This window comes from Podarcis gaigeae (assembly GCF_964106915.1).
Source record: "Podarcis gaigeae genome assembly, chromosome: 14".
NCBI classification, from domain to species: Eukaryota; Metazoa; Chordata; class Lepidosauria; order Squamata; family Lacertidae; genus Podarcis; species Podarcis gaigeae.
The window spans coordinates 36,516,632-36,539,968 of NC_139690.1; the positions used below are offsets into that span (position 1 = coordinate 36,516,632).

Consider the following 23,337-nt stretch of genomic DNA (forward strand, 5'->3'; position numbering starts at 1 on the left):
CTGGCTGAGAGGGCATTTGAATCCTGGTCTTCCAGGTCCTAGTCTGACACTGTAACCATTGTGCCATATTGGCACTTTTTTGTACCTTCTGCAAACCTCAGGGTTCTCCCAAGCATGCCAATGTCTCCCATCTTATCTGCTGTTTTGGCGACAATGCAAAACCCTGTAAGTTTATTTTTCGAGGGAGTTTCAATGAAACTTTACAGTTGCAATGCCAGCAATGGGCAGAAGATGGTGATGTGATGTCACAAATCTAGATAGAATTGGCAAGAATTTCCCACACATTAAAACATAATGATAGTGGGTTTATTTGTTTGTTTTTAATAAAAACACACACACCAATGTTTAGCCTATCAGGATTTTTACATACCAGTTATATAAGCAGCATCCATGACTCCTAAAACATGGTTCCTATTACGACTCATAATTTGACAGGTGTGGTTTAGGCACTTTGCACACTGGACCAGAAACAGTGTCTAATATTCTGCAAGGAATACTGACAACATTCTACTCCTCTTCTACCCATCTTGTATTCAGTAGTGATCATTAGTTTTCAGCCATGTTCTTCATCATGTTTTGAGTTGGAAGAAGTACCAGTTCCTTGGGACAGACACAGAATAAGAACGCTATCCTCTATCGCCATCAATCTTCCATTGGAATTTCTTGCTCAGTCTGCGTCCTGTGGTTAGTGAGGCTTTAGAGGTTTGCACTGCATCAGATTATCTCTTACTCATCTGCCAGTTGGAAGTAGGGCTTCCTTTCTCACATCTGCCCATTTCTTCCCTACACCGATAAGATTATTCTGCTTTTCCTGCTGGCCGACTTACCAACACTCCGAATTTCCCTGAAGAAGGCAGCGTGGATAACACTTGCCTTAAATCTGTCCATAGGGTTTGAACAAAACACACCACCACCATCATAAAAAGAAACCTCCAGTTGGAAAGCAAGCAAAACAACTCAATTACGTTGTTCTTCCCCAATAAGCCACTGCAGGAGCCCGTCTCGTTGCCTGGAGACACGCCTCAAGAGACTGGCTTGGAACCAATAGAATAGTAAGCACTCATGTAAAACAAAACAGGCTGTTCTTCAGAGCTACATGCAGAGAGGCTGTGCTGGCTAAACAGGGTCTAACACAGGCATGTCCAAAGTCTGTTTCAGGGGCCTAATCCGGCCGGTTGATTTAATCTGGGCCCCCATGGCAGTATATGTCCTGTGGTAAAAGCCTTAAAAAATGCTCAACAACTTTGGTCGGCCCTCATGCATGCTTCATCAAATCTGGCCCCTTTGAAAAAAGTTTGGGCACGCCTGGTCTAACAGGACAAAATTCAACATTCTCATCCCAATAAAAGACAGGTCTTGGGCTATGTTAACAAAAAGCAAAGCAAAACGAGCAACAAAACCAGGATGTTCTTGGGCCTGAGAAAGGAGGAACAGAAAAAAGTGGCAAGTTGGTTCTCTAGATGATGGGGATGTGAATGATATCCAAATGGCAACACACTCTTGGGCGTATTGTTCCTTCTATTAACAGTGTTCAGGTGTGAGTGCCAATCTTTATATAGCCAAAGCAGGACCATACACACACAAGAGGAAAGATAGCAGCAGCTTTGCAGAAATACAAAAAAAAGGAAAAAACCCAAGGGGGACCCTACCCCCTGTAGTCTCTCTCCCACCCCTGGTCCGCAAAAACCACCACCACCACCCAGCCCATTGAGGACTGGGTATGCTCAGTGATCACAGAAAGCTGACTGTTGGCGGGGGCAGAAGAGAAAACTGTTGGGAGAGGGAATTGAATGGAATGTGCTGAAATAGGGCATGGCTGGCTGACATGATCAGTGAACAGTATAACTTCACCCTGCAGCATTTTGTCCCACCTTACAAAGTTTGAAGGAGATATAGTACTGCAATATAAATTACATTCAACTGCTCTGTTATTATAGTGAATTTAAGTAGTTTATAATCTATGTCCTCCTATTTAACAAATACTTTCACCATTTCCTCTTGCTGCATTTCAATTTGTCGCTTGTCACCCTTTGTCCCTGGGGTGTTCTTTGCAGTATATAAGACAGGGAGACACACACACACACACACACACACACACACACCACTGCTCCCCCCAAGTAGTGCACATACAGAGATGGGGAGAAAGAGGAAGAGGTTTGAATGCCAGAGCAGGGTGCTGTTTTGTTTGTTTGTTCATGTTTTTTTACAGGAGAATAGGAGGGGGAAAGGGGCTCCAGAAGTCCAGACTAGTAAGGAGCCAGCTCTGACCAGCCTTCTTAAGCAACCTACTAGATTTGCTGCTTAATCTTATTTTTTTTTATTGCCAGCCTGCTCTCTTGATAGTTGCTGCTGCTGGAGGCAAGGGAAACTGGAGGCGGAGTAAGCGCTGCACATGGTTTCTCCATCTTTTCAGCCACAAGTTGTGATTCCCAGGTGGCATGGAGGAGCTTAGGTGGAGTTAGCAGGGGCTGCACAGGAGGAGGCCTAGGCTCCCCCCAGCTTTTCCAATACTGTGCTTGATTCATGATAAATTTCCAGGTATTTTTTTTTATGGTTATCACAATTTTCTCTAAATATTGGTTTTAAACAATATATTGATATCTTGCACAGGCCTACTCCTCACCCCAATAGTATGAAGGATAAGAGAAACACACAACAATTGTTGCAGGAATTTTCTTGACTTTTTCAGAATCAAAGCCGGAGCTGAAGTCCTAACCAGGGATGCTGCCCATCATGAATAACAGATGAAATGAATTGCTCCTGGAATGTCCCCTATATCTTTGGGGAAAAAATATCCTCACTTATTCTGAAAGAACCACTGTTGGGCCCTTTCCACATCCTTGCAGGGTGCTTCTGGGTGAAGAAAGATCTAGGATCTTTTAAACTGTGCAGCTAGTTTGGAAGTATCCTCACCACTTTCAGTACAAACTTTTTAATCTCCCCCCCCCAAAAAAAAAGCTCTGGGAGGGGGCGAAAATCAGCTTTGCGAGTCTGCAGTGTGATCCAATTTAAAACAAGTAAACCTGGCTGTGTGGAGGCCCTAGTGGCTTGCGCCCAGGATCTCAGCAACACACCACTCCCTCCTATAGCCTCAACAATATATATATATATATATATATATATATATATATATATACACACACACACATAAAAAATACGTGGTTTTGCTGATTTTAATAAATAAAAAGTTGACAGGCGATCAAGTGTGCCATTTTAAATTAAACAATAAAAAGTCAGAAAGCTGGCCTGGTGCATGAGTGGGAAGGCAAGACTGATAGCTGAAGCATCATTCAGCTGGCTGGTGGTATGTCTGTTATGTAAATTGTGAATCCAGGCCTACGTATTGAGCTAAAAACCTGCTGTGCCTGCTCTTCAAATATTACACTGTTTCTGCACACCAGAGAGGGAGGAAAAGGCTGCTTCTGTTCTAGGAAGCAGAACACAGGGCCATTAAAAAGTCCCTTACATAATTTCACTGAACACCCTCTCTCCTTGTGAATCAAAGCAGGGAAATGTGTGAACAGTAAAGAAATATGATGCCAGCTCCTGAATATTTCCTCAGAAGAACCCAATGTCGTGTGTCTTTGTTGCCATGAGCAAAACCACAAAATACCGCCCATGAGCTCACCCAAGATAGCTGATTACAAGATCAACAGAATATATATCTTTATTTAATATTCTTATTAGACTTTACAATACCTTCTACCTGATAAAAGGTCTCCAAGGCAGATTAGAATAAAATAAAATTAAAATACTATTAAGACAATGAATGTAAGATTGCAGTTTTCCCTCCTTTCAAAACAAAACCAAAGCAGCCACCACTATTTACAAGGTAAAACACATGAAAAACAAATTGGGGGATTACTGTTTTAAAATACTGCTCAAGCAGTTGTCTATAAAATAGGGATATGGGATTTACGGTAACCAGAATTCAGTGCTGTGCAGCAGGATAGGTTTGATTCTATATAAGGTCACAACAAGGTCCTAACAAACAGCTGCAAGAAATTCCACTTCCCTCCACTTTCCCTTTGTGAAAAAATAAGGGAAATTGTGCTCCCAGCCATTCCAGGATATTCCAGTGGGGTTGACTCTCTCTACCATCTTCTCTCTGTTTCCCAGATCTGCAAAGCACAATAGGACTTGTTACTCTTGCTACGCTGCAATTTGTTACTTCAATGTTTACCTCCTATGTTACTGGAAGCCTAAATAAAGCCTAAATACAAGCTACCAGATGACAAAGGTTTGTATCTGTTATCAGATACGGCCATCCAGAGTACAACCTTTGCCTAAAGCCAGCTCACAGCTTAGCATGACAACAAAGACATCTGCTACAGGGCAGTAAGACAGCACACTCTCTATAGCTACTTCAATGGAAAAGTCATCTGTGAACATTGGAAGGGAAAATATAACAATCGATATATTAACTTGCAGAGCTAGCTTTTCATCTAAAAGCAGTCAAGGTTGCATCTCTGTAGCAAAGGGCCAACTCTAAAAACTTTGTAGAACACCCAGACCACAAAACAAGGTGTTTGTACCCAACACACAGGTTTGCCGCTGCCATGTCTGGTTGTGACCTGTGTTTTCTCAGAGAGGTGAAAGCTGAAGAGAATGCAACCAGTATTAGCACATTACCTAGGGTACCACCTTGAGATCCACTGAGTCATAGGCAGATGTTCTCATCAGCTCAAGAGGCCTCCTCAGAACAGTGCGTAGCTCTTCATAGTCTGGCTTCTCTTCATATTTCAGGGACATCACTTGCAGCAGGTAGCTCTTCAGGGCTTCTAGAAAAGGTCAACATGGTTGTCAAATGAGACTAGCCGGCTCCTACAAAGCAGTCATTCCAGTATTCCCACATGTTGTTGACCCAGATGGCATCTGAAAATGTGGCTGACTTGGCTCGGCTGTGGGCTCAATACCCTTCATGGAGACCACGTTGCAACCATAGTGTGCTCATAACGAAACCACAAGCATCAAAGAGAGCAAGCTAGATGTGTTATTTATGTGCTCACAATAGTTTTATCCTGGCATTCTATGTAAACCAGTTCAAGGCACTCTAGCAAAAATTTTAAATTATCAAATTAAAAAAATCACCAAATTACAGTAAAGCAACTTTACGGTATGGTTCAAACCAGATGGAACACACGGGTAGTAAAAACCTACTTCTAGAGAGCGCTGAAAAACACTCGCTGGAAACGAAAGGCCTTACCTGCCTGTAAAAAGACAAGCAGCCACAGGGCTAGAGGATGATCACTTTAGAAGATCATTGTAAAGGTGATCTGACATTATCTGACATCCCACATTATCTGACAGCAGAGCTGAAGAAACAGCACAGGTCGCCTGGCTCCCAGCCCCTTTGATAGGTCCATCAGAACCTAGGTCTTCAACCTGTGGGTTGGGATTGTGTGTGGTCTAGAACACGCTCTTCTGATGTGACACTCATTTTATCAATTTTCATGGGTGCAAAGTGGCAGAAGAAAGGCAAGAGCCTTTTTCAGTAAGAAAGGCTTTTCTGGCCAGCTGTATGCCCTACTTTCCTATAGCTGTTCCTGAGGCGTGGAAGCACTCTATGGAGCAAGGAAACTATTTCACTTTCCAGTCTGTTTCTATGGCTTTCTAGACTTCGTTCAGGATGGAAGTATGCTGGGGACTAGGAACGCAGAAGTGTCTTCTGCAGAACAGAAACAGAAAAAATCTACCCCACCACATGCAAACATACATGTCCTTCCCTTATAAGCTCAGTAGAACACACACTAAAAAGCAATTTGTGTGAGGGTGTATCATGAGTATAAATATTGTTCACTGTGGACACACTGAAATTAAGATCTGAGCTGCAGAAACAATTCCATGAGCTGTCTTGGGATACAACCTTAAAAGTTAAATTGGATTTCAGTTAGTAAAAACAACAACACCAGAATTGGCAAGTGAAGCAGTCATCCCTGCCATTTGGTACCACCTAACTTTATGAGCAGGCTTCTCAGCAATTGTGACCCTCAAAACAGTTTAGCAGCACAAAATGACTTGTAAGCCTTTCTAATATCACCTTTCAATATAATGAAATCTAGAACAACACTCAGGTGTCCCACTGAAATTGTGAGTCTTTTTTAAAGAAACAAAAATCACTGGTCTTCAATAGCTTCTCAGCTTTTGGGCTAAGAACAAGTGTAGAAATCACTGGCTTTCATTTAGTAGCAGTGCTAAGATAACACTGCATTAAGTATAAATCAAAAGTAAATATCTGAAAGTGGGCCCCATGGTTCAGGGTCAGAGGTGGGTCTCGAATCTGGACCAGTTGAAGGCCACTGCACTAGAGCATATTGCCAAATAAAGCATTACAGGGACATTGCAGGGGCACTGATGTTGGAAAGTGTCAAGAGAAAGAACGCAGCAGGAGTAGAAATCTTGGTGCATATCACATTGGCTATTTCTTTATGCAAGGAAATAGAATCCGTCAGGGTTGCTATCAGACCAAGCCAGTTAAAACTTCTTGTAGTAAAGTAGGAATATTTAGAAAATTATTCTTTGGCCAAGCAAAAGAGAGTGAGGCCTTGTGGGAGTTTCATCAGCCACAAGGACCCTGGGAAAGGAATTGTGTATCTTTAAAATTCTAGACAACTGACTCCTCAGCTGAAAGGTTTATTAGAACCCAGGATGTCTTGATTAATGAAGGATCTAACACCTGAGTTCAATGATGTAAACATCCCCCCTCCCAGTGTTGTTATCTGCCCTTGAATTGCCTGGGAATGTGTCTCTGGCGGAAGGGAGGAAACCCTTTGATTTAAAAGTTTGAATTCTAAATTGGTCCAGCTGTCAAGAGGTAAATTGATAGACTAGCAAGCCGATCATTGGTGCATTCAAAAAATAATTTGAGTTTATGATTGGCTTGAAAGTTACGACGCAGGTTGCGAATTGGAAATAAAAGATCAGAGAATCCTCTGCTCTTGGCCTCTCTGCCTTTGCCCTGCAAATCGCAAAGATGCCCGGCTCTATGGTTCCAGCTTAATAGGCCGCTATTCATCTTTTGAGATGGAGATCTTCGATCGTCTTCTACTTGCAGGGGCTTAAAGAACAACAACTATCCTATCTTTGTGTTAGAGTTGTAAGTATGTAATCTTAGTTAGTCTACTTAGCTTTGTTGTTTTCTTACCTGTAACGTTCTAAAAGATGTGCCTGCTATTTTAGCATGTTTCTTATGTTATTTTAAAATAAACATTTTAAAGATGAAACTGTTTTAGTTGTGTGCCTTTCCAAAAGGGAATAGCTAAGTCCTAGCCTTACGCTTGGTTACGCTATACCGTAGAACTTCTGCCTGCAAGTCTGTGGATACAGCTTGTAGAGAAGGGGACAGCCAGGCTAATGGGTCACGGCCTTCTCCCTGGGTTGTGATTCTGGATCCCCTGGATCAGAGGGAGTGGTGGCAGCCCTACCGGGTTTTGTTTGTTCTGTTTTGCAAAAACGTATGTTCGTCCGCCAACCCTGTCCTGGGCGTCCTGGTCTGGCCGGAGAGCAGAGACAGGAGAAGGGAGGGGCAAGAGGTTGGGGACGAGCATTACTACACTTCTAAACTGCTCTCACTCAAGTCATTACCCCCTGTACAGGGAAGCTTTCATCTCACAGGAAAAGCAACTGCTGGACTGTCTCAGTAAGAGCTTTGAGAGGCTGTCTATGTGCTTTGTGTGAGTAGACAAAAAAAAGGCACACACTAGAACAAGTCATATTTAGGACAGCTTTGATGGCTAAGGAGAATTAAGAGAAAATGAAAGTGAATATGGGGACCTGTTTACCAAAATCATAAGAAGTAAATAAAAATGAAAAAAATAATAATAAAAGGAAGAAAATGAGACATCACAACATACACCACATGGTATCCCTAAAAGAAAGCTGGGGTGCAAATGTGAAGCTCATACCTGGATTTGATTTCCAGTCAAAGGAGAGACTTGGAGACTTGATAACATCTGCTTTGTACCTATAACAGAAAAATTGGTGAGCCCCTCAAAGAAGAGGTAGAGAAAAATAAGGCTGAGTTGATAATTTTAAAAAGACACCCTTATTCTCTCCTACTCAAAATGCCCCAAATACAGATGCACAAGCTAGGGCCCATCTTGTAGGTTGGGTAAATGTGATATTTGTCCCACACTGTGCACTGCAAGTGACACAATAGTTGTCAAGCAGTTAGTTACCAGACTCTGCTGCTGCCTTCAACCACGGGTGTCAGCCAATCTAGAAAACAATGAAGCTTGATGGCAGTTTCAAGGAACAATATGTGTTCTATAACTACTGTATTTACTCGAATGTCATGCACATCTTCTTTGGCCTAATTACGTTGCAGAAATTAGGGTGTGCATTAGATTTGATGGCACATTTACATTCACCAGCAAATACTTTTTTGGTTTCAAGGTTTTGAAAACTGAGGTGCGCATTAGATCTGATGGCGCATTAGATTAGCATAAATATGGTACTTTGGGATTGTGAAGGAGGGAGAGTTTAAGACCAGCAAGGAGGCAGAGCCAAGCACCAGTATACCAAGTGAGGGAACTCACAACGGCTAGTCTTGATGACTGTTGCAACTGACCAAGGGAAACCTATGCTCATACTAGTTTGAAAGCCCTAGCACAAGGAATGTGGAATCTATAGCCTTCCAGATGCTGCCGGGGGCCCAGCCAGCATGGCTAGCAATCAGGAGGGATGGCAGTTGTATCTAGCAGCTTTCAGCTATCTACTACAAGTTTTCTTTTTCACATAACAAGGACAGAGAGGTGGTCATGATGAAACCCGGGACATCTCCCATGCACAGCGCACACCTTTCCTTCTTCTGCATGACCACATAGGGACAGTCAAGGTCCTCAGACCAGGGAAGACATCTGCACAGCCACTTCACTAGACAGTAACCCAGAGACTCAAGATCACTACGGCGAGATGGAGCTAACAGGATAGAAAAAGAAAGCATATCCAAGTATGGAACATCAATAGCACAGTACAGAAATTGGGGTACAGCTTTATAATCACAGTGGCTCACATGGACCGCAGTCACGTCTTGGGTAAATCACTGCCTTATCATGTGCTTCAATTTTCCACTATTTATTTCAGGGTTTTACTTGCCTTAAGGTCTCCAGGCAATTAATAAAATCTTACAACACCTTCAAAAGACAGGCTGTAACTAAGATGATCTCTCTGCATCTCCTTTGCTCTGTGAAAAATACCAATCAAGCAACTGAATGACGACATTTATTTGCATATTACCTAAATATAGAATCCTTTTTGCAATAGGAAGTAGGAAAATCACACCCACAACGAAGCACATTTAAAGCACATTTCTTCCCCCAAATGATCACAGGAACTGTAGTTTCTTAAGGGTGTTGGGAACTGTAGCTCTGCGAGGGATAAACTACTGTTCCCAGGATTATGCGGAGGAAGCTATGTGCTTTAAATATGGTTTAATGTATGGTGTGGATGTGACTGAAGTGCAAGAAAAGTCAAAGTTTTAAAAATACATGAGCTGCCTCTTGCTGTTAGAACATAAAGCCAACTTCAACATTTCCTTTTTCCTCATGCACAAAAAACAAAATAGCCTCAAAAATTAAATATGCTAGCCTGCAACCCAGCCAACTAGAATTAGTCCTTAGTGATTAATCACTGAGAGCATATAGACATGGGGAAAAGTAAGATCTTGACTGCCAAGAGCAGCCTCTCCCAATATGTTGCCTTCCAAATACTTCTGTGCTACAACTTGCACAATTCCTGACCATGAGCCATTCTGGTTGGGGCTAAAGGGAAGTGAAGTCCAAAACATCTGGAGGGTACCAGGCTGGGGAAGGATGGCCTAGAGGAAGCACAAAAGCATGGAGATACAGTGATCTCTTCAAGTGCACAACAAGTTAATGCCACTTTTGGATTGTTGCTGTGCAGTTAAAACTTATTTGGAGGCCGTGTGTAACAACCCCCTCCCCCCAAAAAAACCTGGGCATTTTGTGATAAGGAAAGTGACATGAAAATGCACTGGAAAGTGTGGAATAACGCTTGATGCAACATTGTCTAACCTTCCCGCAAACAAATCAGAATGAAAGTTCAATAAAAAGCCAGTGTTGCTGAACCCTCTCCATAAGCAAAGTGTAAATGAAGCAAGATGAGTGCTCAATAAAAAGGTCATCTCAAAGCTTCTTAAGAAGAGGAGAAGCTGGAGGCCAGGCAAACCGGAGAGCCTTATTCCACAGGAATAAGGAAGCACTTCTTTTGTGCAAGGGACCAACAAGTTAGTCAGAGAAGGGCCAGCTCCTGGAGAAGTATGATAAGGGCACAGGAGAAAAGACCACGGACTGAATCAAAACAATGGCTTACACTGCCCACCCAGTGTGTTTCTACAGTGCAACATTATCACCCACCGGCTCCTTTGTGGCTATCAATGCTGATGAACTCTATGGTGCCCTCGTGGGGTGTCCTGCTGCCTTCGCATTCAGGTACATGCTTGCCCCCAGGGCTGTACCGGAAAGCAAAGCAGTAATCTGCCAGGGTGATCTGGGGGAGGAAGAGGAGGAGGAGAGAGTGACCCAACAGCAAAAAGACAAAGATCTACCAGCCTGGCCTTGCAAAGCACCCCTTAGTATCTGCTACTCAGCAACATTTGCAATTGCCTTGTGCCCTTAAGCAACAGCCAGGAAGGCACGAAGGTCAGAATGAATGGAGACAGAAGGTGCAGTCATAAGAATCACTGCACCCTAATAATCACTGCTCCTTCCATGCTATGCAGTAAGAACGTAAAAGGAAAGTACATGCTTCTCTCACACAACCTAGAATGAGCAATAGTCTAGGGTTTGCAGGCAAGATGAGAGGAAAAGGAAGGAACTTTTTGGACTGGCTATTCTTAGCAGGAGGGATGGAAGAGAGTTTCTTATGTCTATACTTGGGGAGCTCTGTAGAAGAAAAATTATGTTCTCCTATCCTACAGAAACACCCTTCAGCAAGGACACATTCCTTGTCTGTCCCTGCTCCATTCCTTACCGCAGCAAGGTCAGCTGGATTCACATATATGTGCTGAGCATTGATGTCCCCATGGGTATACTCATTCTCATGGAGGAACTCCAGAACATCCACCTAAAGACAAAATTGAAGGCAGAGGAAAAATGACACCCTTGGAATGCCTGCATTTCTCAGACTTACTCCTAACCAGAGTATTTTCTGCTGGTGATGGCGCATGGATGTTTGACATATAGCCTTTGGAAAAGCACAGCCGAAACATTCACATAGCTTAAGCCAGTGTTTCCCAAACTCACTTCTCCAGTTGTTTTTTGACTACAACTCCCATCATCCCTAGCTTGCAAGACCAGTGGTCAGGCATGATGGGAACCGTAGTCCGAAAACAGCTGGAGACCCAAGTTTGGGAAACGCTGGCTTAAGCCACTCTATGTCTGTTCATAGAAGACTGTACTCCTAAAATCCATAGGCACAGAGCTGATCAGGCCACATAGTGTGAAGTGCAGCTCTGTAAGGATTGGATATAATTACCCAAACCCTACTGTGCAAACAACCTGGGAAAGATCCTGCACAGCACTGCACTCTAGTCATGCTAATTTGCAGTTCTGAGGACCAAGCTTAAATGTGACAACACAGCCACATGCAACATTAAACTCACAGAGGCTTCTCCCCTGCAAAACACCTTCAAGAAGGGATTCATTTCGATTAGTGTTTACCAGATTTAACATTCTGCCTGGCAGAGTCACTGTATCTTCTGGTTCCTTCTCTCCACAACTGCAGGTGGCAACTACTCTCACAGAGCAGCAGCCTTTGCTTCATAGGGTCTGCTACCTCCCATCTTGCTTGACCTAGGAGTCAAGCTCCTGAAGTAGGCCCTTGGCTTCAAAGCCCTCCTTCTCTGAAGAGAAGGGAGAAACATTTGAGAATAACCCGAATCTTTGAAGGAGGAACATGGTGTTGGCTATGCAGTCCAAAGCTCAACCCTGCCCAGGTACAGATGGGAGAGGAGCAAAGCAGAAAAAGGGGCTTGTGGGTAGTGAATGAGCAGGCAGAACTGGAAAATGGGTGGGGACTCTCTCTCCATTCTGCTGCTGGGTGCGTGGCAGGGAGGAGGAGATAACTGAGGCTAATATTAATGGTTCCATCTACCGGACCAAGAGGAAGAAGTAAAACCTTCCTCCTCTAAAGGAGAAGGGTGGGCTGTTGTGCAAGATTCTTTTCCTGTCATCCAGTTGTTTGCAGCTCCCCTCATCAGTTTCCAGAACTCTTCTCATCTTGGAAACACTGGCTTAGAACTCTGCAGGGCACTTGGTAGAGAAGAAGTATGAGGGGTAAATGAATTGGGTGGGAAAGGCTTAAGCATCATCTGCTGCGCCACATCTGACGCAAATCTCATCCTTGCAAGGCCACTTTGCAAGAATGGGGGAGGGGGGCAACTGTCAGATTTAAATACAGCAGCACTGTATTATTTCTACTTAAAAGCATAGCTTTGATCAAGGATGAAAGGAATGAAACTACTCTCCAGGTTATTCTTGTTGAAGCATGGCAATCACCCATAATTCCCTGGGCCCAAAGCTGGCCTGCAGTGGCAAAAAAAGCCTCCGTTTTACAAAGAGACTTTTTGAGAAGATTCCTTTTCATCCATTCTCCTTTTGGGCGTTTCATACCAGTCTGACTGCAAGCTGCAAGGCTGCTTTCTCCGTCATCTTGTTTGCACAGTCATCCAGGATGGACTGAAGGGAGCGGCCCAGATAAGAGAAGACCAGGAACCTGCCAGTCAAAAGAGATAACACCGCAGCATGTGAACTGTGCTATTTGTTAGAGGTTCGCATCCACTATTGTCAGACCTCTAGTACCCACCCCTCCATCTGTATATAAACTAACTCCTCTTCAGATCTGTGGACAACAAGAACTACCAGTAATCAGGATCTGTAATGGGAGAAATTCAATTTCTTTCAGCTCACCTTACTGCAGCACTATGACCATGACCACACTCCCTAAGCTAGCATATTCAAAATGCAATACTACCAGAGATCTTAAGTAGAAGAATTCAAAGCAGGAGGTAGACTGACAAAGAAAGTCAAAAGCACAAAAAAGAGGCTCCGGAAGTAAAATCATAAAATATCAATGTCTAATTTGCTCTTCTGGGAAAATAGAATAGCAATTGAATAAAGAAAACGGGTTCAGCACCATAACAAAAGCGAGCCAAAGCGATTGTGAGAAAACAGCAACATTGATGGTGAAAGTAAGATGAGATAGCATAGCACAGAGGAAGGATTTGGGCAGTAGAGGGAAGGATGGCTCACAGGAGTTCCCATGGCAAAGCTTCCTAACCTGTAGTTACTATTGTGGAGGCCAAAACCAACGCAATTAGGGATCCCCAGCAGTGGTACTGAATGCTGTTTCTTCCACTTCTCCACTACAAAGAGAGACAGAGAGAACAGTGGTCTTACTTCTGTTAAGTGATTTCCTTGTCCATTTTGCCTCCTTCCACTCACTCCAGAGGTCAGGACTATGTTAATCAGGATTGTGTTATGCACAGTGTGGAAGAGAGCGCCACTCCCCATTTCAAGACAAAGCTAGTTCCGGTGCTATTTTTCTAGAAAAAGAGGCAGAACTCACCATGAACACCTCCCTTGTTCTCTCATAATGGCAACAGCCCTCCCCTGAGAGGTGCAGGAACTGAGTTTCAGAAAATTCAGACTGAAAAAAAAGCCCTGACTAGTTTCTAGAATCAGCCTACTAAGGCTTAATAATAGCAGAGGGAGAAGAAGAGAGAAAGACAGTAACAGGAAGATTAAGGGATTTCTGTAATAAAACATCACACGTCTTTTTTGGGGAGAGGGGGTTCATCTCCATCCATCAGGACCACCACTCCTAATACTAGGGCTGATTACAAGCTGTCCCACCACCTCTTCATCTAGCCAGGGCTCCATGGGTCCTCCTCAAAAGCCTTGGGAAAAGGCATCACTTCTTCACAAGGCTTACATAAAGTCAAAACAGAGACATAGTCAAATTTGACTGGACTTAACCGTCCAGGGGTCCTTTACCTTTACTTTTTATAAAAACAACAGACAGACTCCAAGAACTCACTGGTGAACCCTGTGTCCCTCTCCTGAGACACAGTCTCCATCTACACTATAAGTTTAAAGTAATACCGGGGTCATGCCACTTTAAACTGTCATGGCTTCCACCAAAGTTTGTTAAGGGTGCTGAGAACTGTTAGGAGGCCCCTTTTCCTTTCACAGAGCTGCAATTCCCAGCTCCCTGGGGAGAAGGATTGGCTGTAAAACCACTCTAGGAATTGTAGCTTTGTGAGGGGAATAAGGGTCTCCTAATAACTTTCAGCAACCTTAAAAAAAAAAAAAAACTACAGTTCCCCAGACTCTTTGTGGAAAGCCATGACTACTTAAAGTGGTACTATACTGCTTTAAACATATAGTCACTATAATGACTCATCAATTCCTACCTGTGGCTTTCTTAGCAGCTCGCTGCATGAAGTTCTGTTCATTAAAGAGCCGTCCATCTTTGCAATCCTGAGAAGGGAGAGAAACTGGAACCAATATTCTTTTTATTGCCTCACTGCACCTCCCCACCCTGCACTTTAATTACCATGTTAAAGCGATTCTCTTTACATAGCTTCTCTAACACTCAATAGACTTCACAAAGGCAAGTAAAGAATTCCATTTCCACTTTACAAATGGGAGAAATCAGAGAGGAGCAGATGTAGTAAGTTAGACCAGAATACCATCAGGAATGTCATCCCAATGAACCACAGTGCAATTATTATAATACAACCCACATGTGAATAGAATTTGGGTTGTATTCAATGCTAGTCCTACTGAGAGTAGACACACTGAAATCTCTAGACATAGCCCATCAATTTCATTGATCCACTCAGAGGAGAACTTGGATACAACCCTGTGTGTTTTTCTTTTGTGTATGAGTGGTGATTTGCTTATTTTTTAAAGAAAGTTGTCAATCCTTATAGATAGGAAAATATAAAAATGGTAAGGCTCTGATGGTCACAGAATGAAACTACTATGCCTTACACACAGCTCCTACCACTTCAACCATCGGGAGATAGCCAATGTTATCAAAACTCAGAGAAGACACATTGAAACCAACCTACTCATTAATTTCAGTGGTTCTAGTTTGAGCATGACCAATGTTGGGCATCACCTAGCACCCAGTATCCTACTTCTATTGCCATTCTAGGCTTAGCAGCCTCTCTCTGTACCTTGCCTTTTACTAGTCCTGTTCTTGAGAAAAGACTGTGAACTCTTCTTGTAAAGCACAAGAGAGTCTGGGTGCTCTGACCTGCTTCCTCTATGCATAATTTCATACTTCAAGTCCTTCTTTGGGTGACTGATTATTGGAACTATTTGGAAAAGACAAACTCCAAGTCCTCCTGCTGTGTTTGCCTTGTTGTACCTTTGCCCTACATCTTGCCAAGCTCAGATCCCAGTTCCAGCACATAGAACGATCTAGGATACACCTAACACAGAGAGCTGAACTCACAAGTTTGAGGGAGTATTTCAGCTGGGAACGGCAAGCTTCAGATGCACACATTGCTGTGAAAGGATGGAATAAATTAAGGTTAATAGGTAACCCAGGAGATCTGCACCTACTATGTGAAGACCAGCAGGTTAACTTTATTTCACTCTTGTTATATGGATACAGTACCACCTCGGAAACAATAGGTATCAGAACACTTAAATACGCTGAGCAAGGAGCAGATCTGGACAGCAAAGCCAACACTGCACCCTTTGGACACAACCTTTGTATGTCCACTGCAACCACAGCAAAGGATTCTACGAAATGGTTAGCACAGATCAGAGATAGCAGTGTCAGCAGCTCAGCATACATACAGCATTTGGCGGGGCAGGGGGGAACGACACACAACTTGTTGAGCTACACTGACAGTTAAGACAATGAATGACAGATTATGAAGATATGGTTATGACAGACTTACAGTTTTAGAAACCAGGAAAAGACCATTAAATAAACTGGGATATAGATTTTATTTGCTGAAAACTTACAACTAGGCAGTTTTAGTCAGTGTTTTATTTTTGCTGTTTTTCTGCCTCTCTCTTTTTTTTTTTGTTTTGTTCCTGCTGCCAGTTGATTTGATTTATCTATAGGAGCAGATATAGCCCTTTAAAAAAAAACCTTAAGGGCAGATTTTCCTTAATAAAGTGGGACACAGAAGAGGTGGTTGCATTCTCTCCAGAATCTAATACCATGCAAGCACATATTGTACCTTCATACATCAGTCCATAGTCACCCTCGCCCAGAAGTTTCCCAAGCTTCCATTGCTTGTTGTTCAGGTCTGTTAGGATCTCACCCTCTGGGAGAGGTCTCACGGTGGCACTCCTGTCCTTCCTGGGAGATCGGTAGCTGGGCTTTGCTTTACAAGAGAGACACAAGTATTTCTTACTTAGATTTGTAGCCCACTGTGCTAGGAATTCAGAGTGGGGACTCACTCTGCCAATATTGCTCCCTTTGCCCTCAGTATTGGGATGTGTAAACTAGGAAAACTAGTTTTGGGGGGCAAATTTAATGAAAATGGTTAGCATTGTGATAGCAATGGGTTTTAAATAAGAAAATACAGAAAGTGAAGCACAATAGGAGTTTGTGCAAAAATTCAAAGCCAGCCAGCCAGCCAGGCAACCACCTGGAATCATCACCAAATACAACCATATGCAGAGCTAAAATCCTCACCTTTTGCCTTTGGTGATTTAGTAGGTGATACAGAGGGTGACCAGCTCCATTTAACTGCAGAAGAAGTGTTTCCTTTGTCTGGCAATATTTCTGCCTTTTTCTTTGCAGGAGACCTCGGCAGCTGATCTTGGTCTTCCTGGCTTAGCCCTGATAAAAGGTAGCACTGTCAGAACAACAAAGGTGTTTACAGGCAGGCCAACTGCCTTTACTCATAGATCTGCACTGGTTGCTTATTTGTTACCTGGCCAAATTCAAGGTGTTGCTATTCCTTGCTTCAATCTGCAGAACTGCTACTGTCTGGTTCAATGTTTTTATATTGCTGTAAATATTGCTGTGATATATTTTTATGATACAGTGGTATATAAATAAAAAATTCCTTCAAGTAGCACCTTAGAGACCAACTAAGTTAGTTATCGGTATGAGCTTTTGTGTGCATGCACACTTCTTCAGATATGAAAGCCCATACCAGTAACTAACTTAGTTGGTTTCTAAGGTCCTACTGGAAGGATTTTTTTTATTATTTTTTTACTATGGCAGCCCAACATGGCTACCTACCTGTAACTGGTATATAAATATTTTTTTATAAATAAATAGATTTTATAAATACTGTTACAGGTACCAAATAATACCCGTTCCACACTTGTATGAAATTGGAACTCCCTGTCTATTGACATCAGACAAGCACCCGGTCTAGGGATACCATATTTTGAAGAGCAAATTAGAGGACACATCTGCCGACTTCTGCTTTTGACTATGGATCGCTGTGATGACTCTCACAGGCAGGGCTAGCTGCCTGCGGGGGGGGGGGGGTGCTCCAGCGACGGTAGCCTCCCAACCCCCCGGTGAGTGGCATTTGCACCCCCCCCCCAGCAGGCGGCGCTCACATTTTTTCCAATTAAGTGGTATAGAAATTTGGCTAAATATATTTTTACAATATTTGGGCAACAGTGGTGCCTCGCAAGACGAAATTAATTCGTTCCGCAAGTCTTTTCGTCTTGCGAGTTTTTCGTCTTGCGAAGAACGGTTTCCCATAGGAATGCATTAAAAATCAATTAATGCGTTCCTATGGAAACCGCCTTCAGACCAGGTCCGGGGACAGTCTGTCCCCCGACCTCTTCTGAAGGCCGGTGGGGGGCGAAAGTCTTTGCTCCCCCCCCCGCCTTCCCGGGACAGCGGAGACTTCTCCGCTGTCCCGGGGCGGTCTTAAAATGCTGGCGGGCAGCAGCGCTGCCGCCCGCCAGCATTTTAAGATCACCCCAGACAGCCTCCGCTGTCCCGGGGTTTTTAAAATGCTGGTGGGCGGCAGCGAAGGCTTCGCGGGCAGCAGCGCTGCCGCCCGCCAGCATTTTAAGATCACCCCAGACAGCGGAGACTTCTCCGCTCCCGGGGCGATTTTAAAATGCTGGTGGGCGGCAGCGAAGGCTTCGCGGGCAGCAGCGCTGCCGCCCGCCAGCATTTTAAAATCGCCCCAGGAGCGGAGAAGTCTCCGCTGTCTGGGGTGATCTTAAAATGCTGGCGGGCGGCAGCGCTGCTGCCCGCGAAGCCTTCGCTGCCGCCCACCAGCATTTTAAAAACCCCGGGACAGCGGAGGACTTCTCCGCTGTCTGGGGTGATCTTAAAATGCTGGCGGGCGGCAGCGCTGCTGCCCACCAGCATTTTAAAATCGCCCCGGGACAGTGGAGGAATTATCCGCTGTCCCGGGGCGATTTAAAAGCCCCCGGGAAGGCAGGCAGGGGGGACAAAGACTTTTGCCCCCCACCGGCCTTCAGAAGAGGTCCTGGACCTCTTCTGAAGGCGGGCGGGGGGCAAAAGTCTTTGTCCCCCCTGCCTGCCTTCCCGGGAGAGCGGAGAAACGCAGCGCTGCGTTTCTCCGCTCTCCCGGAAGGCAGGCAGGGGGGAGCAAAGACTTTTGCCCCCCGCCCGCCTTCAGAAGAGGTCCAGGACCTCTTCTGAAGGCCGGTGGGGGGCAAAAGTCTTTGCTCCCCCCCCCCCGCCGCCTGCCTTCAAAAGCCATCCAGGATAGCGGGAAGCGCTTCCCTGCTATCCCGGACTGCTTTTAAAATGCTGGCGGTGGGGTGCAAAGCCTTTCGGCCCCCGCCGGCCTTCCTGGACCTCTTCTGAAGGCCGGAGGGGGGGGAAAGGCTTTGCTCCCCACCGCTAGCATTTAAAAGAGGTCCCCGGAGATTTCCCTATGGGCTTTCTTCTTGCGAAGCAAGCCCATAGGGAAATTCGTTTTGCGAAGCGCCTCCAAAACGGAAAACCCTTTCGTCTAGCGGGTTTTTCGTCTTGCGAGGCCTTCGTCTTGCGGGGCACCACTGAATATGGTATACCCACAGATATACTGCCCTGCTGCTGCTATAGTAAACCAGCTGGTCTCCTGTCACCCCATGGCGGCAGCCTGTGGGAACTGTGGGATGGCTTGGCAGCAGCAACAACCAAATCTTTAGGTCACAAACCCACTCTCGCTGACCCCATCATCTTAGTTACACTGCCTCCACTTTTGATGTGTGTATATTATGGACGCAAGTTCAAACACACAGATTGGAGCTCCCCCTGGCATTGTTGCTGAGTTACCACACAGGAGACAACTACCTGCTTGAGAAAGGGGCATGGGTGGCAGGGCAGGGAAGGCAGCCTGGCATTGGTACTGAGCAAAGATCTGCTTAGCGCTGCCATAACAGGCCCAGCTGCCCTTAAATAAACAAAATCTGAAAGGTAATGGAAGGCTCCAAAAGCTGGTGCTGGGCCTCATTTACCATTCTTGTCTACGATCCCTGAATGGTTCTGGCTCTTAACCTTTATCTCTCCAAAGCTAACAGGGATCCATGTTCAAAATGTCATGCTTATAACTAACTTCCCTGCAACTATTTCCACTTGACAGCTGTTGGGTGAGGGGGTGGATTGGCAGACAGTGAATTCCTAACAAAATCAGGCATAATACGGAGATCAGTATCTTAGATTTAAACATCACTCACTATATGGGTTTACATCTCCTTTTTGTGCCATCCATTCTCCCTGGCTAATAAATGTGCTTCATGTTAAATAGGAACAATAGGTTAGGAGGTCTAGCTGCAAAGGACTTTCAGCTGGGTCATCAGATAGGTCATGTTTGTCAGCTGCCACATTTGACTAAACATTCCTACCTTTCATTGAAGAAGTTGGAGTGATCTGCATGGCCTCTTCTTCTGCAGGAAGTCTGGCCCCACAGGAGGCACAAAAGTTAAAGGATGCTTCAACCCTCTGTCCACACTGCGGGCAAAAATTGACCATTCTAGAAAAACAGTGGGAGAGGGAAGAGGGGAGTGGGTGAACATAAATAGCTGCACGCCTCAAAATTGGAAAGTGATATTCATAATTTGGATTTGGTTGTTGCATCAGTGAATATTTTGATAGGGCTCAATTTACCTACTATCTAAAACTCCAAAGGCAATTTATAAGAGCAAGTGATTAATCTTCATGTGGTAAAAAGGAGTGGGGAAAGCAGCAGCTAACAAAATAGGGGGGGTGCTTTGGGCTTGAGTGTGTGTGTGTGTGTGTGAGAGAGAGAGAGAGACCAGGTAGAAACACATGCATACCTTAAGTACCTTATGGGAAAAATGGGAAAGACGAGCAATAAATAAAATAACCCAATGCCCCTAAAACTTATTTAATATTCCATCTTAGTTCACATATCACCTACTCCTCATTTAATCCCTGCAACAATCCTGTAAGGCAGGTTAGGCTGAGTGAGTGCCCCAAGATCACCCAGGGAGCTTTATGGCTGAGAGGGGATTTGACCCATGCCCTAGTCTTGACACTCTAACCTTTACACCACACTTGCTCTTTAAAAACTTTTAAGGGGGTGGGGAAGCACCAAGACAGACAGTCCATGTTTTTGGAAGCTGTTTTTAATACATTCTCTCTCCCTCTCGTGAGCCATTTTATTTTATTTTAATTGCAGGGCAGGGTAAAGGCAGTACTGTGCGCCCAAACACATTTCACTAAGGTTCCAGTTTTGGTTTCAAAACACACATTTTAAAGGGGCAACAAAGTGTGCTTTTAAAAAAAGAAAAGAAACAAGAGTAACCTGGCTTACCTTCTTTTTTTAAAAGAAACACAGCAAATAAATCTTACACGTTAAGGAACGTTATGAGGTGGCCACCCTCGCCTTCGGATCCAAGTGACCCTCTTTCCTGAAGTCACTTCCCCTCCCTTGTCAGGAAGGCGGCCCTGTTTAGGGAAATTTTGTATTCGGTTGGAAGCCGCCCAGAGTGGCTGAAGTAACCCAGCCAGATGGGCGGGGTATAAATAATAATTATTATAACTCACAATCCTCCTCGCTGGGAGGCATTTTGAGCCACCACGAATTCTGCGAGAGAGCGCTCCTCTTCTATTTATTTGTTTCAAAATTATTTGTTTCTATTTATTTTATTTGCCCCCTGCAGATCCACACCACACGACACACGATCAAAGGCACATCCCATCGGGCATCTAAAGCTCATGGCCCCCCACGCCCAAAACGTCGCTTGGTTTAAGGGTGCTGGGAACTGTAACTCTGCTGGGTTGGGTGAAACTACAACTCCCATGATTCTTTGTAGAAACAATATATATGACATGTGGATGTTATAGAAAACATCGCTGTCTTGTTCTGGAAGGACGTTGCTACTACTGTGCTTTTCCGGCTGCAAGAAACTAACGCGGCGCCTCTCCCGCCGCATAAACAGCTTCACGCGGCGGCGGCCATGCTGGGCCACACGGAGCTTCTTCGGCTCCCCGCGACTGCTCGCTTTCGTACCCACCCAGCGCCGGCCTTCGCCTGCTTGTAGGCTGGAGCAACAGCGGCAAAGGAGGCGTCTCCCTCTTCGGCCTCCGGCCTCTTGCGTCCTTTGCCAAACCTGTTCATGTCGCTTGCAGTGGGACTCCGGTCTGCCTGGGAAGAAGGAAGCCCGTTACCTCGTCCTGCCCGGCCCGCCGACCTCACGGAAGCGCCCCCCGCGAGTCTTTCTCCTGGCAGGCCGCCTCCAGCGACGCCCTCAGGCGGCTCAGCTCCCCAGCCCACAGGGACCGCTTTCAGAACCTGCCCGGCCGGTTCATACCTGTGGCGCTTAATCCGCCTTTGTTCATATTCATCAAGCGCCACCAATCTTTCACGCGTGTTTTACTCAGTGGGGGCACCAGGAAAATAAAACAAAATCTGGCGCTTGCTGTATTTCTAGGTGGGCAAGACATATGCTAAGATATCCGAAAGGAAAAGTGCATGTTGATAACAGGAGTCCTGCAAAATAAGCGTGGGGCGGGGGGGGGGGAGACTTGCTTCACGCTCTGGCACAACACCCATAGTCTTACCCCATTTATTCTTTTATATGGGGGTCTTATATGGGTGATCGGCCCTTTAAAACTAGCCGGAGGATTGTACACGGAGAGGAATCCCAATTTGGAGATGTTTTTGCACTGAGGACCCTGTTAGGGATATTGTTTGAAGCGGCAGGGTTTTATCCTCTTGAAGAGAAAAACTTTAAAATTGTTAGTTGGCATCCATCTCAGGAGACGATGGAAGAGAGCGCCTTGGGGAGTCAAGCCGGAGAGTTAAAGCGCCTGCTGTGGCTGCAGAGACAGATACAGGTGAGGCATGTTTTATTGCAGATGATGATGGCATCCAGTTTGCTGCTACAGGTGCGCCATGGCATTTCTTCCCTCTGTGCTCCTCAGTGGTCATTCCTCTGGTCACTGCTGTGGATACACATCAATAACTTCCAGCACAAGTTTACTAGGAGGGAATGAAGTATCCTCCTCAAGGGTAGACAAGGATTCTTCAACAAAATGGCAATTCTTTATACAGACACTGCCCACAACTGTAGCACCACACAACATTCTGGAGGCATAACAACAGCTGCTTGGCATTGCTGGAATACTTTTTTTTAAAAGTACAGTAGTTTTTCCTGCAGTTGCTGGGACCTGCAAAAATGACTGAGAAAGGATGCTGCCAGCAGGCGTCTATTTTTTTAAAGAGCTGTCTGTCATGAGGTCTTATCTGCATCTCTCCAGCCCCCACTGTTTTGCAAGTTGGTCTTCCCAATACGGTACTTATGTTATACACAAATGCTTACTAAATAAATCCCAGACCAGAATGGTCTGGTTACTAAACCTAAAATACTTCCTTTGCTAAAAAAATCAAAATGGATTCCAAGGGTTTTTTTTAAGCTAATAAAAACAATGTACAACTGAAATACATGAGCAGGAAGATTTTTGGCTGCTATCCCAGAGTAACATTGGTACCAGTTGCCTCAAAAAGGGGTTGCACAGCTGAAAAAGCTAGAAACATGAAGCTGCCTTATAGTCAGACAATTTCTCCAACTTGCTCAGTATGGTATTGTCTATACTTGCTGGCAGCAGCTTCAAGAGTTTTAAATCCAAGTCATACCTGGAGATGCCAGGAAATGAAACTGGGACCTTTTTTCTGCATGCAAAATAAGCTCTACCACTTAGGCTGTAACTCTTTCCATCAAAGCTATAGTCCATACCTGTTAATATAATTCCTCCAAAATATTTTCCAGTTTTTGGCTATGCAGAAAAGTCAATCACTCTTTGTGTAACATACCTGTCGTTTCCCCATCAAATTCCAAGAGCAAGTCTGCTGAAGTACTGAAAAGTGATTGTTTGGTAATAATT

General features: G+C 44.6%; 1 protein-coding gene across 5 annotated transcripts; it reads right to left on the reverse strand.

The window, feature by feature from the left end:
- Positions 1–3,641: 3,641 nt before the first annotated feature.
- VRK3 (VRK serine/threonine kinase 3) lies at positions 3,642–21,851 on the reverse strand. 5 transcript variants are annotated; one of them, XM_083711134.1, is made up of 14 exons: positions 21,765–21,851; positions 19,833–19,960; positions 16,690–16,836; positions 16,229–16,375; positions 15,487–15,539; positions 14,435–14,501; positions 13,300–13,384; positions 12,633–12,735; positions 10,993–11,085; positions 10,377–10,509; positions 8,799–8,919; positions 7,905–7,963; positions 4,633–4,781; positions 3,642–4,121 (listed from the first exon to the last, which is right to left on the reverse strand). In XM_083711134.1, exons 2-13 carry the CDS (start codon positions 19,957–19,959, stop codon positions 4,633–4,635), a joined length of 1,284 nt encoding a protein of 427 aa, XP_083567260.1. In that variant the 5' UTR covers position 19,960; positions 21,765–21,851; the 3' UTR covers positions 3,642–4,121. The 5 variants fall into 5 exon arrangements, with proteins under 5 accessions (XP_083567260.1, XP_083567256.1, XP_083567259.1 ...); XM_083711130.1 differs by having other exon boundaries at positions 21,468–21,824; XM_083711133.1 differs by having other exon boundaries at positions 21,622–21,820.
- Between the last annotated feature and the right edge of the window lie 1,486 nt (positions 21,852–23,337).

Excerpts from the sequence above, each read along its gene's own strand:
- VRK3 (XM_083711130.1), bottom strand. The coding sequence starts at position 21,571 with ATGAACAGGTTTGGCAAAGGACGCAAGAGGCCGGAGGCCGAAGAGGGA. Across the intron at positions 16,837-19,832 it reads TCCAACTTCTTCAATGAAAG|GGCTAAGCCAGGAAGACCAA; the intron begins GTAGGAATGTTT and ends ACCTTTTATCAG. Across the intron at positions 16,376-16,689 it reads TAAATCACCAAAGGCAAAAG|CAAAGCCCAGCTACCGATCT; the intron begins GTGAGGATTTTA and ends TCTCTTGTAAAG.